At 56.4% G+C, this 13,155-nt stretch overlaps 1 protein-coding gene across 1 annotated transcript in view; it reads left to right on the top strand.

Annotated features, from left to right (window-relative positions):
* Positions 1-2,144: 2,144 nt before the first annotated feature.
* NHERF2 (NHERF family PDZ scaffold protein 2) overlaps positions 2,145-13,155 on the top strand; it is a 28,361-nt gene continuing 17,350 nt past the window's right edge. Inside the window, exons 1-2 of the mRNA XM_065732702.1 lie at positions 2,145-2,562; positions 6,999-7,256. Of these exons, the coding sequence (XP_065588774.1) occupies positions 2,353-2,562; positions 6,999-7,256 (468 nt within the window). The 5' untranslated portion in view covers positions 2,145-2,352. The remainder of the gene's footprint in view (positions 2,563-6,998; positions 7,257-13,155) is intronic.

The raw sequence follows: 13,155 nt of genomic DNA, 5'->3' as shown, positions 1-13,155 counted from the left end.
ACAGTGCTGGTACACAGGTGTAGTTCTGTGTTACTGCTTCCTGCAGTGAGTGAGCTGTGAGCAGATGTCAAATAGAAAGAGCTTCCAGCCCTCCCGGACCCATGAGCACACAGATGAACACATACATTTCCCCAGCCTTCAGGTGAGCACAGTTAAGATCTGAATACTGGGGTGAATCAAAGCACACAGAAATTCAAATGGAAAGAAAATATTAATCTGTGCAACATCTGCTGAATATCGCCAGCAGCTCCTGGGCTCCCTCTGCCCTTTGCCAGCTCTGCCTTCAGCTTTGCAAAAGGTCTGCAAAAGCCTTCCCAGAGCACTTCACAGATGCCAGCATCTGTGCTGGGCTGCATCTTCTCACCTGGCAGGTAGCATTCAGTGCCAGGACTGATTCTGCTTCGCTTCTCTACAATTAATACAATTAATAAGTTAATAGTTTTCGGGTATAAGGCTGAAAAAGGCCAACAAATTCAGGTCACAGTGGAGAAAACGTTTATGCTCAAATAAAGAAGCACTTGGGAAACATTCAAGCACTCCATTTCCACCTCTTTGAAACTGTACTTCACCCCCTTTTTACTCTATGAGCTACCAACACTGTCTAGAAACAATATTCAGAAGGGTTAAAAAGTCCTGTGCGACCACCCAAAAGATTTTCTCCCTTCTATTTTTATTGCACAGAATAAAAACTTTCTTTGTCGTTGTTCAAATAAACTCGAAACAATTCCTTCTCCTCTCTCCCTCCCTGTTTTTTTTTCTTCTTTTTTTTTTTTCAGTTTGGCCAGTGAGTGGAAAAATCAATTATTCGCACTCCTCTAAACTGATTAAAAAAGCTTCAGGACTCCACAAAGAGGCTCAAGGGAGTAGTTATGTTATACAGCAAATAAAATGCTCTCTGGATTCCCTGCTCGCCCGCAGCAGCGGTGCTGCAGGGACAAACCCAGTGGATCTGAGCCGTGCACCCAACGCTCTGCGACCACCTCTGTGTCCTGCACAGCCCCTGCTGGTGTGCAGCACCCAAACATCCTCACTGCCTGTGGGAAATGTGGGTGAAAAGAGAAAAATAATGCTTTTGTATTTTATTCTTTTCTGCATAGCAGGAATTCAACCAGCGTCCGAGCACCCCGAGCATCTTTTTGGTTCAAACGTCTCACTGAAAAGTAACAATGCAGAGCTCCAGTGGGAGTCCTCTCCTCTCTTCAGGTCTGTAGAAATCTGCTTGGAAAGCAGTTGTGACACTGGAACGAGACCCACAGCACCAGCGCTGTGACAACAGATCTGGGTCACTTCCTCCTGTAAAAGCTCTCAAGGAAATGAAATCAGAGATGCAAAGGGGTGAAGATGGGAATCTCTGCGTTCCAGCACAGCCGATGGCAGTGAGCTGAAGGTAGCTCGGCCGGGTGCTGGGTGCAGCACAGCTCTGCTGCTGGGAAGCTGGAGCTGCTGAGCCCATCCCTGCATCCTGGAGTGGGGGGATGCCAAACTTTTGTTCGAGGCTGCACATGGATGAAGCTGGGAGGGTGCTGGGGGACACAGAGGCAAATGGGATGCTGAGAGGGCGATGGGGCAGCTGAGCCCGTGCTGGTCCTTAGTGAAAAAGCTGCGTGCCATCTCAGAACTCTTTCCCATGAACATACGGAGCTTGTCAGGCCAGTGCTGGGCTGGGTGGATCAGCAGATATCCTACCTGGGCTGCAGCCTCCCCTCTCTGAACCCATCACCTCACAGCAGCTCTCTGGAGGGGAAGGGGTCCCCGTTGCCTGCCCTTCTCCTCCCAGAGCGCCGCGCAGCCCCGAGCTGTGTCCCATCAGTTCCCATGCCGGGGGGGCACTGCTGCGGTACCCCCGGGAGCCCCCACTGCCTTTAACCCTTCGAGCGGCCCCGGGGGGGACCGCGGCATCCGAAGCAGAGCCCCGGGAGGCCCCGCTCTGCTCACCCCCGATCCATCCCACTCCAAGCAGCCCCGGGCGGCCCCGATCCACGCGGCGCGACATCCCCTCACCGCGGGCATCCCCGCTCCACCCTCCCCCGGGACACCACCGGATCCGTCCTCCCCGTTCCCGGCTCCGCCCGCCCACGTCCCCCGTCCCCATCCTCAGCTCCGCCCCTCCCCGGCCCCGTCCCCGGCCCCGTCCCCTCCCCGCTCTCCGCGCTCCCGGGCAGCGCGCAGTATGGCCGCGCTGCGCAGCGCCCCGACCCCAACGCCGGCCCCGACCGCGGCCCCGGCCCGGACCCGCCCCTCCGCTCCCCGCCGCCCCGCGCCCGCCCCACTCCGCGCATAAAAGGGCCCCGCGGCCGCCCGCCCCCGTTTCGCTCCGCTCCGTTCCGCCGCGCTCCTCCGCCCGCCCCGGCCATGGCTAAGGACCAGCTGAAGCCGCGGCTGTGCCATATGCTGAAAGGGGAGAACGGCTACGGCTTCCACCTGCACGGCGAGAAGGGCAAGAGCGGGCAGTTCATCCGCAAAGTGGAGCCCGGCTCACCCGCCGAAGCGGCGGGGCTGCGCGCTGGGGACCGCGTCGTGGAGGTGAACGGGATCAACGTGGAGCAGGAAACGCACCACCAGGTCCTGGTAGGGGGAGAGGGGGGAGGGGAGGGGAGGGGGAGGGGGAGGAGTGCGGGGATCCCGCCCCCGGATGAGCCCCTACGGCCGCGGTGCTGGCTGCCCCGGATCCCCTCGGAGCATCCCATCCCGGCGCGGTCCCGGGGATGGCCGGGCAGGGTGGCTGACCCGACGCAGGGCTCGGCCTGCGTGGAGTTCTTGCAGCCCGGAACGCTCCCACGAGAACAGCCGTGTCCCCGCTGCAGGAGGATGTTGTAATCGTGGCAGGCAGGAGAGCGAGGTGGGAGAGCCGAAGGTGTTTTGGCATGGGCAGAGCACTGCTGTGTTATGCAATCTGTGGCGAAAAGGAATCGGGAGACCCGGGCTTTATTTCCGGCTCTGCTCGGTGCTTTTTTTTCGTCCGCTTTAGGTAAGCTGCTGCAGCCCGGGCCGGGCGAGGATGCCTCCAAATCTACAGATACAACTCCGCAGATGTTCAGCGGTTTGAGTGGCTGAAAGGTGATAGGGCTTTGTAGGGTTTAGTATCTGCTATAGGGCATGGCTGGAGTTGGAGGGGATCCAAGCAAGTCGGGTCCCAGCTCTGCAGGAAGAACCGCACGCTTCAGGCCGCGTCCCTTTTCTGTTTATAAAACCAAAACTTGGCGTTTGTCAAATAGTTCAGCACAGAGATCAAGCAGCGAGGCCGGGGCACACACTGCGCTGGGTCCAGGGCCTGAGTGCAGGAGCCTGGCACCACTGCCAGTGATGTATCGTTGCACAGCAGGGTCGTGCCATGCGCACCCTTCAGATCCAGCACTTTTGGGGTGTGTGTATGGGTTTTGAGTTCCACCTGTGGTGTGCTCCAAGTCTGGGCACCGTGAGCAGCTCAGGTGACTCCAATAAAGCCCTCAGCCCCCCCCCCCCCCCCCTTTCCCCGTGCCTGGATTTGAAGGTTCCCATGCTGATTTTTGCCTGTTTGGATAATCTGCGCCAGCTCTGTGAAAGTTGATGTTTGTCTTGAATGCGATTTCAAAACCACCCGAGGAGGCTCCGTGCTTTGATCCCGCTGGGCAGCGCTCCCCTGGTGGAAAGCAGCGCAGCTCCCCGCTGGAATTCGGATGCTGGGGAAGGAGCGATAGCGGATCCGAGGCGGCCTGCTGCGGCTTTGAAATGCTCAGGGGTTTCTTGAAGGCCAAGAGGAATGGAGGAGATTTTCCCTCTCCTATTTCCAGCTGGGGTGGATGGAGCTGTGGCATTGCTGCTGCACAGCATAGGATGGGACTGTCAGGGAGCAGACGGCCCCGAATTATTCCTGCTGCAATGGCACCAGTGCTTAAGCGTGCCCCAAGACTTGCTCTCCTTGCCCAGCCAAGGAAGATAACTTCCCCCCAGAAATGCCAACCATGGGCAATGCTGCAGGATGGGTGATGCTGCTCTGGTGTCTGAGCACTGCTGCAGTCTCTGTTCCTCGTGCTGTTCTGATCCCCGACCTTGGACAAAGTAACCCTTCTCCATGCACATATGAAGTTGTGTCAGGATGGCACTGGGAGCAAACAAGGCCTTGCTGTTTGGTGTAACTCTTTCTGGCCAAAGCGAATGATATAAGGAGCAGGATGTGCTTCCAGGGTGTCCTGTTCTGCCTGGGATGCACACTGCAGCCTGCTGCTGGTGGTGGCAGAGCAGGTGGGTGCTGTGTTTCTGATCCCATGGCACAGTGAAACCCTGGCTGTGTGTGGGACGTGTGTGTCCTGTAGCTGTGGCATCTCCAGGGGTGCCTGCAATGCTGCTGACCAAGAGGAACCCCTTTGTGGGGCCATGGTGCATCCTGAGGAGTGTGTGGGAGCTTGTGGTGGTTTCAGGTAGGATCTCTTCTTCTCCTGCTCGTGCATCTCCACCAGGAATGCGAGCCCAAAGGTGAGCAGGCTGTGCTGGTGGCATGGGAAAGCCATTAGTTCCCCTCTTGTGGCACCAGAGCTGTGTGTGGAGGCACTGCATCCAGAGAAGAAGGGAAGAACTGAGCCCCCACCAGCACTGCTGGGCTCTGCTCTGGGCCAGTGCTGGCTCCCAGGGTGGGAGCGGGTTTGGGTGGAGCTGCAGCGGATGTGGGGTGAGGAGCTGTGCGGAACAGGTCCAGAGGTGCTGGATACAGAACAGAGGCTGAGCTGTCCTCAGAGCTGCGGGTTTGGGTGCTGGCCATGGCTCGGAGGCGGGTAGGAGATGGGGTGCTTTGCTGGGTGCCTGCTTTGCTCTCAGCCCTGCTGCTCCATCTCCTGTGGGAGCTGAAGGCAGCTTGGCCCATTGTGCCATGGGCAGTGCTTCGTGGCACCTGTGTTGGGATGCTTCTGCTGTCCTGTTCTGCTTTGCTGTCCCAATGTTGTGGCTGCTGGAAGGATTTAGGAGCTTGCTGGGGGGTAATGTGATCCCTCCCAGTGCAGTTTGCACGATGCTTGAGCTCAGGCAGCAGCGTTGGGGTTTTCCAAAAAGGAGAACACTTTGCTTTGCGTGGCAGCTTTGAGGAGCATGCCCTGGCAGCTGTGGTTTCCCTGGTGTGTGGTGCTTGGCAGGGACTGGCGCAGCTCCTGTGCTGGTGTCAGATCCGTGGTGCTGTGTTGGATCTGTATGACTTTCTCTCTGCCAGAAGTGAGAACTACTGTGCTGCAGTAGAGCCTGCAGGTCCCGCCCAAACTGTAGGGCTTAAGAGGGAGGGAGGGATGTGCAGGACTCTGCAGTTCTCTTTCCAGCATGCTTCCCCATGCTGCTGCCCATCTGTACTCCCTGCAACTGCACATCAGCTGCCAGCTCCCAGTCCTCTTCTGGAGGTGTGCCCTGGCACACATGCTGCCTCACTGGTGTCAGCAGCATCTCCTGGGGTTGTGCTGAAATAGATCTGAAAAGGAGCAGGTGGATTTTCTGGGGCTCAGTGGAGCAGCACCCTGCAGGCAGGTTATGGGTGGGAGCCCTCCTTGTGTGGTGGTGGGCGTTGCTGCTCGCTGGGTTGGTTTGCTCAGCACACTCAGCCTTGCTTGCAGTCTATAAATTTTGTCTTGGTTGTTTTTTTTTCATTTGCAGATACAGGCTTTGTTGACCTTGAGTGGAGCTTGCAGGGGAGTAAATAAACGCTGTCTTAATTGCACATTAGGCTCATTTGTCACTTCTAACCTTGGTGGCTGCAGTATCTGGCTGGCCTGACCTAGATAGGGCAGGAGCTGTAAGGAACCCTGCGCTGCTTCAGGGCTTCCCCAGCATGCCCAGGATGTCACAGGGCCATGAGAGGTGGCAATGTCCCCCTGCTGCTCAGGAGGGTGGCAGAGCTGCATCGCCAGTGGTACCATCCTCCTCCTCAGAATGAAGGCCCGTGCAGGCAGCAGCGATGCCCTGTGGGATATTGCCCTGAGGTTGCAGGCAGGGGGCTCTGGAGGCTTTTTCTGCCCTTTTCCTGCATATGTCCTCAGTGTGCCCCGTTCCCACCCCACCCTGCTGTGCTGTGCTCATGTGCCTGCTCAACTCCCTGAGAGCTGAGCACAGCTCTCCACTTTCCCACGTGTGAGCTGCCCCGTGCTCCCGTTCCTCCCCGCCGGGCTGACACCGCCAGCTCCTTTCAGAGGATCTGCAGTCACAAAAAAACGTGAAAAAAAGTGAGGCTGTTTGAGGACAATGGTCCCATTCAGCCATGCCTGGAGCTGGAGACCAGCAGGGACGGGCTCATCTCCTGGTGCTGGTTTCCCTTATCTCTGCTGTCCCGTCGCACAGAGTGATGAATGCGTAGATCAGATTGTTGCTTTCATAAATCTGCCCGGGGCAGGGGGAGCCAGAATGCTGATGGGGAGAGTGCAGCAAAGGTAATTGAGACACCGCGTTTGTGCTGTGGTTCTCAGTGCAGTCCAGTTTTCCACCCTATGTCTGGTTCTTTGTCCTGCACCTGGGTATGCAGGGGGAGAGAGGCCCTGGGTAAAGGGGATGAGAGCTTGCAGGGCTGTTTATGCAGCTGACCCTCTGAGGGATGAAGCCAGGCAGCAGAATTTGGGATACATGCTGTGTGACAGGGCAGTGTGCTTGCAGATGGAGCAGAAGGGGGTGCTGCCCAACAGTATGCATGCAGCTGCCTCAGACAGATCCATCCCTTGGGTTGGGTTGGAAGGAATTGTCACTGTCACCCATGGCTGCAGGCTGCACCATCATGTGGGATCCCAAATCCCTGCCCTCTTCCCCTGTTGCCTGTAGAAAAGGTAACGGATGTGCACTCTGTAGTGAAATGGGAGCCACAGGAGAACACCAATGGGCTGAGGGTTCATAAGTTCATAAGGTTGGAAAGGACCTACAAGATCATCTAGTCCAACCATCCTCCTATCACTATCCCTACCCAACTACTAAATCAAATCCTTTAGCAAGGTCCTGAGATACAGCTCTCCCTCAAAAGTGGGGAGTCCCAGTGCTTCTGCTCACTTCTTTCTCCTTCGCAGGTGGTGCAGCGGATCAAGGCCGTGGAGTCAGAGACACGCCTGCTGGTGGTGGACAAGGAGACAGATGAGTACCTGTGCAGCCTCCGCCTGACGTGCACGGAGGAGATGGCACACAGTGGGATCCTGCTGGGCTCCAGCATCTCTCCCTCCAAATCAGTGGGCAGCGACAACGGGGAGGTGTGGAAACCACAGCTGGAGCTGAGCGCGGGCAGCCTGCAGCGGCACTCACACAGCTTCTCCTCGCACGGCAGCAGGAAGGTGAGGGTGGAGCTGGTGGCACAGTGTGGGGCTGGACAGCAGGATGTATCTCAAGTAAATCTATATGTGACTTTAGGGACCTCGGCGTGTCCCAGAGCTGTGGGTGAGCTGCCCTGTGACCTTGTTTGGTCCTCTGGAGGCAGCGTTGGCTGCTCCTGGAGGAGCCACAGAGAAATGAGGAGGGCACCCGGCCCTGGGGACAGCCAGGCTGCCCTGGCTGATGTCCCTGTCCCTTTTCTGTGGGGGCAGGCAGCACAGGCTGTAGATGTGGTGAAGCTGAACTCCTTAACTCAGTCCATTTCTTCTCTGTTGCTTCTAGGATGAAGGGAACAGCTGGGTTGAATGTGTTCTCAGCTTTTTGCTGAAATAGGAAGGAAATTAGTTCCTTTTTCAAGTGGTCTGAGTCTGGGCTGCGATTCTGCAGTAAGCGCCTTTTATTGGTAAACTCCTTTCCAGCAAGGAAAGAATTTGAGGTGGAAGATGTCCAGTTTCCATGGCTGGCTCCCTGCTGGGAGGGCGGCGATGGCACAGCCTTGCACGCAGAGATACGCAGTGCTCAGCCCCAGTGCTGCCTGTGCATGGGGTGTGAACATGGCAGGGACCGAGCCAGTCCCTGTCACCACCATGCAGCTAACTGTCCCCACCTGAATCACTGAGGGGAGTGAACCCCGCAGCCCCGTGGTGTTGCTTACAACCAGGCTGTGGAAGGCTTTCCCTGCTCCCAAATCCAGCTTTAGCACTTGATGTCCTCAGGAGCCCTTATGTAGTGACAGCTCAAGAAAATTCCACATGGGAATGAGGCATAGGGCAGGCTGTAGAGTTATGCATGGGGTTCTGCCTCCAGCCCTCCCCCCTCCTTTGTATGAGACTGCTTGTGTTGGGCAGGGCTGTGCTGGTCTGGGGGTCCGCCCTTCCTGGGGGTGCTGGAGGATGGGCTGTGGTGTGAAGGTGTCCAAAGGGCTCTGGATGACAATGGAAGTCAGTATTGCGGGGCTTGTGGCACTCTGGGGTGGATGGTGGGATGGTGGGGGGGGGGGTTACTGGGGAGAGAGGGGCTGCAGTGGTAACAGCCATACAAGGCTTCCCAGGCTGGGGGTTTCCTATCCTGTCTCTGTTCCTTTTGCTGGGTGAAATCCAACAGTTTGTGCTGACGGGAAGTCGGGCGCGGGGAACGGGCTGGTCCTTTCCGGCCTTTGGGTTTCAGCTCCTCCAAGGAGAGGGTGGGACGGGGAGAGCTGAGCAGGCAGGGGGAGTGCAGTGGAGGGGGAGTGCCTGGACCCCCCTGCAGAGGGGCTGTGGGGTTGGTGAGGGCAAGTGCTGTGTTTGAGGCTGGTCGTGCCAGAACCTGTGCTGGCATCCAACAGACGCAGTGCCCAAACAGGGCATGGTGACCTGTGGTGGCTTTGCCTTGGGGAGAGCTCGGGATGGGGCTGTCTTGGGTTGATACCATCCATGGGACACCCCAGAAGCAGTGACTCCTGGAGCTGTCACTCCCTCCATGGGGGCTCCTTGTGGGGCAGCTGAGTGGCTCTGAGCCTGCTGGGTGCTTGCAGTGGCTCCACAGTTGTTTTGCTCCTGCAGCAGCTCTTTGAGCAGCTGAGCACTGTGGGATTTCCTGTCCAAGGTCACTGCTGCGCTGGGGCTGCAGGTGGCTAGAGCTGCAGGACCTGGCTCTGTGCATTGCAGTACCTTCCATCCTGCAGCACTCCACCTGCAGTGCTGGGTTCAGGCAGGCTGCTGGCCTTGCAGTTAGGCTCCCTAAACCAGGTCTGTTCAGCACCAGGTATTGGGCAGTTGTTCAGTGCAGCAAGGAGCAACTGGAAACGAGGAGGGAAATGTGGCAGTGGGGGTGTGTTGCAGTAGGCAGGGTGGGTGCAGCTCTGCAAGCCTCCTGCTGTACTTGTTCTAGAGCAAGAAGTGCCAGCAGCTCTGGGCAGAGAGGTGAAGGTGTGACCTGGTGTGTGGGACTCAGTGCCTCCAGCAAGCACTGTAGTGCTATGAATAATTCAGTGCCTATTTAAAATCAGGGAGCAGGGTGGCAGGGCTGGCTGCCAGCAGTGTGTGCCCGGCAGAGTGCAGCACCATGGGGACTTAGAGCTGAGGTACCATGGGGAGCGGGGACTGCAAGGCCCCATTCTGCAGTGCTGAGCTCTGTCTGCCTCCTTTTCTACTGGAGGAGGTGCACATGAGTGCCTGACTTCTAGTCTAGAAGAATCCTGCTGTGAATCTGAGGTGCAGTTTTCCCTGCAGGCAAATAAAGCTGGTTACCCTGATGCTTCCTGCAGGGAAGGATGTGATCCCATCTCTGCAGTGTTGCTCTATGTGCCTGCTGGGAGCTGCTGTTATTGTAAAGGTGCCTTTGGGGCAGTGCTGTTAAATGAATGCTTGGGCTGACGAGGCAGCAGGCCGGTGTGCTGCGGTGCGTGGGCAACCGAGGTCTGGGGCTGTGGTGTAGGGCTGGCTGTGGCTGCTGGGATCAGTGTTCTCCAGCTGTGTTTGCAGGAAAAACAAGAATAGCAAGGCCTTTGGGACACACTTGGAATGGTGCAATTCTCCCATTGCTGTTCTTGTCACACTGAAGCATGATTTGGGGATGTGGAGGGACTGCTGTGACTGTCCTTTCACATTTGGATAGTGAGCACACATCTTTAGTAGCTCCTGGGCTCATGCAGCTTGTTGTTCCCAGAGTCCTAATGCAGGGGAATTGGTGTCTGGGTGTTAAATGAAAATGCTGGGGCTGTGCTGCCTGTTGGGCTTGGCTGCATCCCTGGGGCTGGGTGATGGGCCCAGCTGCAGGCAGAGGTCTGATCTTGTTGTCACACCCCACGTGGACTGTGTGCAGTGCAAGCAGTGTTGTGGGCAGTTGATGAGTGGTGTCCTTCAGCTCTCAGCTCTGGAAATCCTGGAGGAGCCTGGCCATGTCGGGGGGATGGTGCAGCCTTAGCTTTGCACCACAAGTCATAAACAGTGGGAATACAGGCAATCCCTTTGGATTTGGGGTATTGCAGTGGCAGCACTGTGTGTCTCCAGCCCACCCCACACCAGGAGCAGCTGGGGACCCAGGGATGGCTGTGCTGACTCCCTGAGGAGCATTCATCCCAGGGGTCCTGCAGGTGTGGGCAGCACTGACATCGGGGTGGTAAATATTTACCCTTCTGTTTGGGGTCAGGAATAAGAGTTCTGTTTCTATTGCAAACAAAACTCTGCATTGCAACATCTCCTGCCGCCAGCTTTCTGCCGGAGTGCCGGGAGAGGAGTAACATAGCACAGATGTTTTTGGAGAACTTTGCCAATTCAGTTGAGGCCCAAAACTTAGGGCTTGTAGAATAACCACAAAGATGTAGTGAAGCCTAACATGAGCAGAAGTGTCTGCAGTAATTATGGACTTCAGGGGAAAAAAATGCAACGAGTCTTTAAGTGCATGACTTAAATTAAAGCACTTTCCTGCAGCATCCTGTGCTGCTTGGTCCCTGTGGCTGAGAGCAGAGGGGACAGTGGGACCCATCCCTGGGTCCTGGCACCTGCCCAGGGCAGGTGAAGGCTCAGATAAACCCTCCAACACAGAGCAGTGGAGCCGTGGCTGCATCCTAGTCGTGTTCCTTGCTCTTCCTGCAGCATCTTTCTGTGAACACTGTGGTAGTTGCAGCTTTATTTCTGCTTGAGTTTGCTTCAGGCTGCAGCCGAGTTCCAGCCTGGTGTGGTGCAGGGATGCAGCCTGGCAGCCCCCTTACAAGCATTAACTTTACCAACCCCTTTCTGCACTGGAGCTGCTACATCAGCAATGCCCTTGGCAGTTTGGGTCACTGCTCTGCTGTGTACTGTGGGTCTGGGATGGAGCACGGTGTCCTATGCCCTAGCTGGAAAAGGGAAAATGGTTGTAAGGAGCCTGGGGGCAGCGCCCTGTGCTGCTGGAGCTCAGCCCTAGGAGCTGAGGCTGGGCTTGCTTTTGGGATTAGCATGTTAATCCAGTCCCAGAGGCAGAGTTGGTGTGTGGGGAAGCCGGCAGCCCTGTGCTGGCACTGACCCCACTGCATTATTGATGAAGCCATGCTTGTTGGCATCGTGTGTCGCTCGACATGGGAGCAGCTCCAGCCCACGGTGACATGGGGACTGGGGAAATGCACACAAATAGCCATTTTTCAGGCTGTTGCACTCCCTGACCACCCATGGAAAGTGGTGCTTAGTGAAAAGGAGGGGGATGAAACCTGTGTTTTTGCAGAGTACCCTCCCAGGAGCACTGTGACTTCCAGGAGCTCTGTGTTTCTGCAGCTCTCCATAGTGCAGTGCTGTGCAGGCAGCTGTTTGGGTCTGTGCACCTTGGGGCTCTGTCCCTTTGTCTTGCTGGGAACAGGGTCAGTCCCATTCTTGTGCTTTTGAAGCTCTCCCCTAGAGGATCAGCAATCTGTCAATTTCTGGCTTTATTTGTTCTGCTGTCAACTTTAGGCTGGCACTGTGGGATGTGCTGGAGCCTCAGGTTGTGATGAACTTGCAGAGGAGAAGGATTCATCGGGCACTGCTGCAGCACTCGGGGAAGGGGCTCTGCAGGGCAGTGGGTGCAGCGTGCAGCTCTCTGAGGGGGGATTTTCATGTCGGGTGGTGCAGGAAGCCCATCCCCGGAGGAGAGCATCCACCCCGTGGCTGAAACTTCCTCCACGGGATATTTTTAGTGAAACACAAAAGCGAGTGGAAGGGAGCGAGGGGCAGATAGCGCCGGGAGGAGCTGCACTCTGCCAGGAGCCTTTGTTCCTGGGGCTGTGTGCTCCCAAGGGGATGGAGGGGTCAGCTCTGGGGACCTGGAAGGGGACAGCAGCATGGCTGGGTGAGTCACAGAAATGGTGACACTGCTGACAGTGGGAGATGTGAGCGTGCTGCATCCCATGGCTCCTGCGTCCCACAGTCCCTTCCATCTGCATCCCTGGGTCATCAAAGGCATTTCTTCAAAATGTTCTAAAGCACCAATATCCAATGGGAGCGGCTCAGAGCACAGTGAGCTCCAGCACAGCCAGCCCCATCCACTTCTGCTCACAGGGATGCTCTGAGCAGCTTACTTTAATAACAGCTGCTTGGAGGTTCTGTTCAATAGTGCAATTATTAAATGGTTTCCAATAAATTAAAATCCTCTGGCAGGAGCCGGGCCTATTTTGTGTCTTGGCAGCAGTGCTGTGTCTGTGCTGTGACTGCTGTGTCCCTGTGAGCAGTTTGGGGCCAGGATGGTGGTCCCATTGTGGTGCAGGGGCTCTGGCTCCTGGGGGTGGCATGAACCACGGGGCTGGAGATCAGCAGGGCAGGCTTTATTCATGTATTAATTTTGCAAGATGCTTCTTGTGATGGGTTTGTTTTTGTGTGCAAAGCTGTCTGTTTTCATAAGTGCTTTGATTTCTAATGTGCTCAATGCTTTGGAGCTCATCACCTTAAAATCATGTTGCTTTTGTGCTGCATTACTTATTCCTAGAATGCCTGCTGAGCTGTGGGGGCTGTGCAGTCCCATTGTCCCTCCAGCACCATCCCCAGTGCCTAGCAGTGTGTGCCTGGCTCCTGTGCTGGTGCTGCTGTCGGTGATGCTCTGGGCATATCCCTGCTCAGTGCTGGTGCATGGGACTGGAGATTTGCTGTGACCGAGGGCGGCAGCAAGCGTGGGAGAAGGTGCCAGAGTGACATCAGTGCTTGTGGGGAGTGGAAACACATGGAGCGAACGTTCAGCATACAGCAGCTTTGCAGCACGCATTCCTGGGCTGGAGGGGGCTGTAGCTTCCAGCTGTTGGGTGGGCAGACTGCTTTCAAATGAGGTTTTAAAGCGCTGTCTTTGATCTGCAAGGCAATATCCCAGCACTGATTGCAGCCGTCACAGCTCATGGGTGAGATGTGATGGCTGTCGTCACCTCTCAGTGCGTTTTCTGCT

Source organism: Cyrtonyx montezumae, unplaced genomic scaffold (assembly GCF_038088225.1).
Source record: "Cyrtonyx montezumae isolate F1298 unplaced genomic scaffold, pur_monq_1.0 scaffold_16, whole genome shotgun sequence".
Taxonomy (NCBI): Eukaryota; Metazoa; Chordata; class Aves; order Galliformes; family Odontophoridae; genus Cyrtonyx; species Cyrtonyx montezumae.
This window is presented reverse-complemented; position numbering and strand designations above follow the sequence as displayed.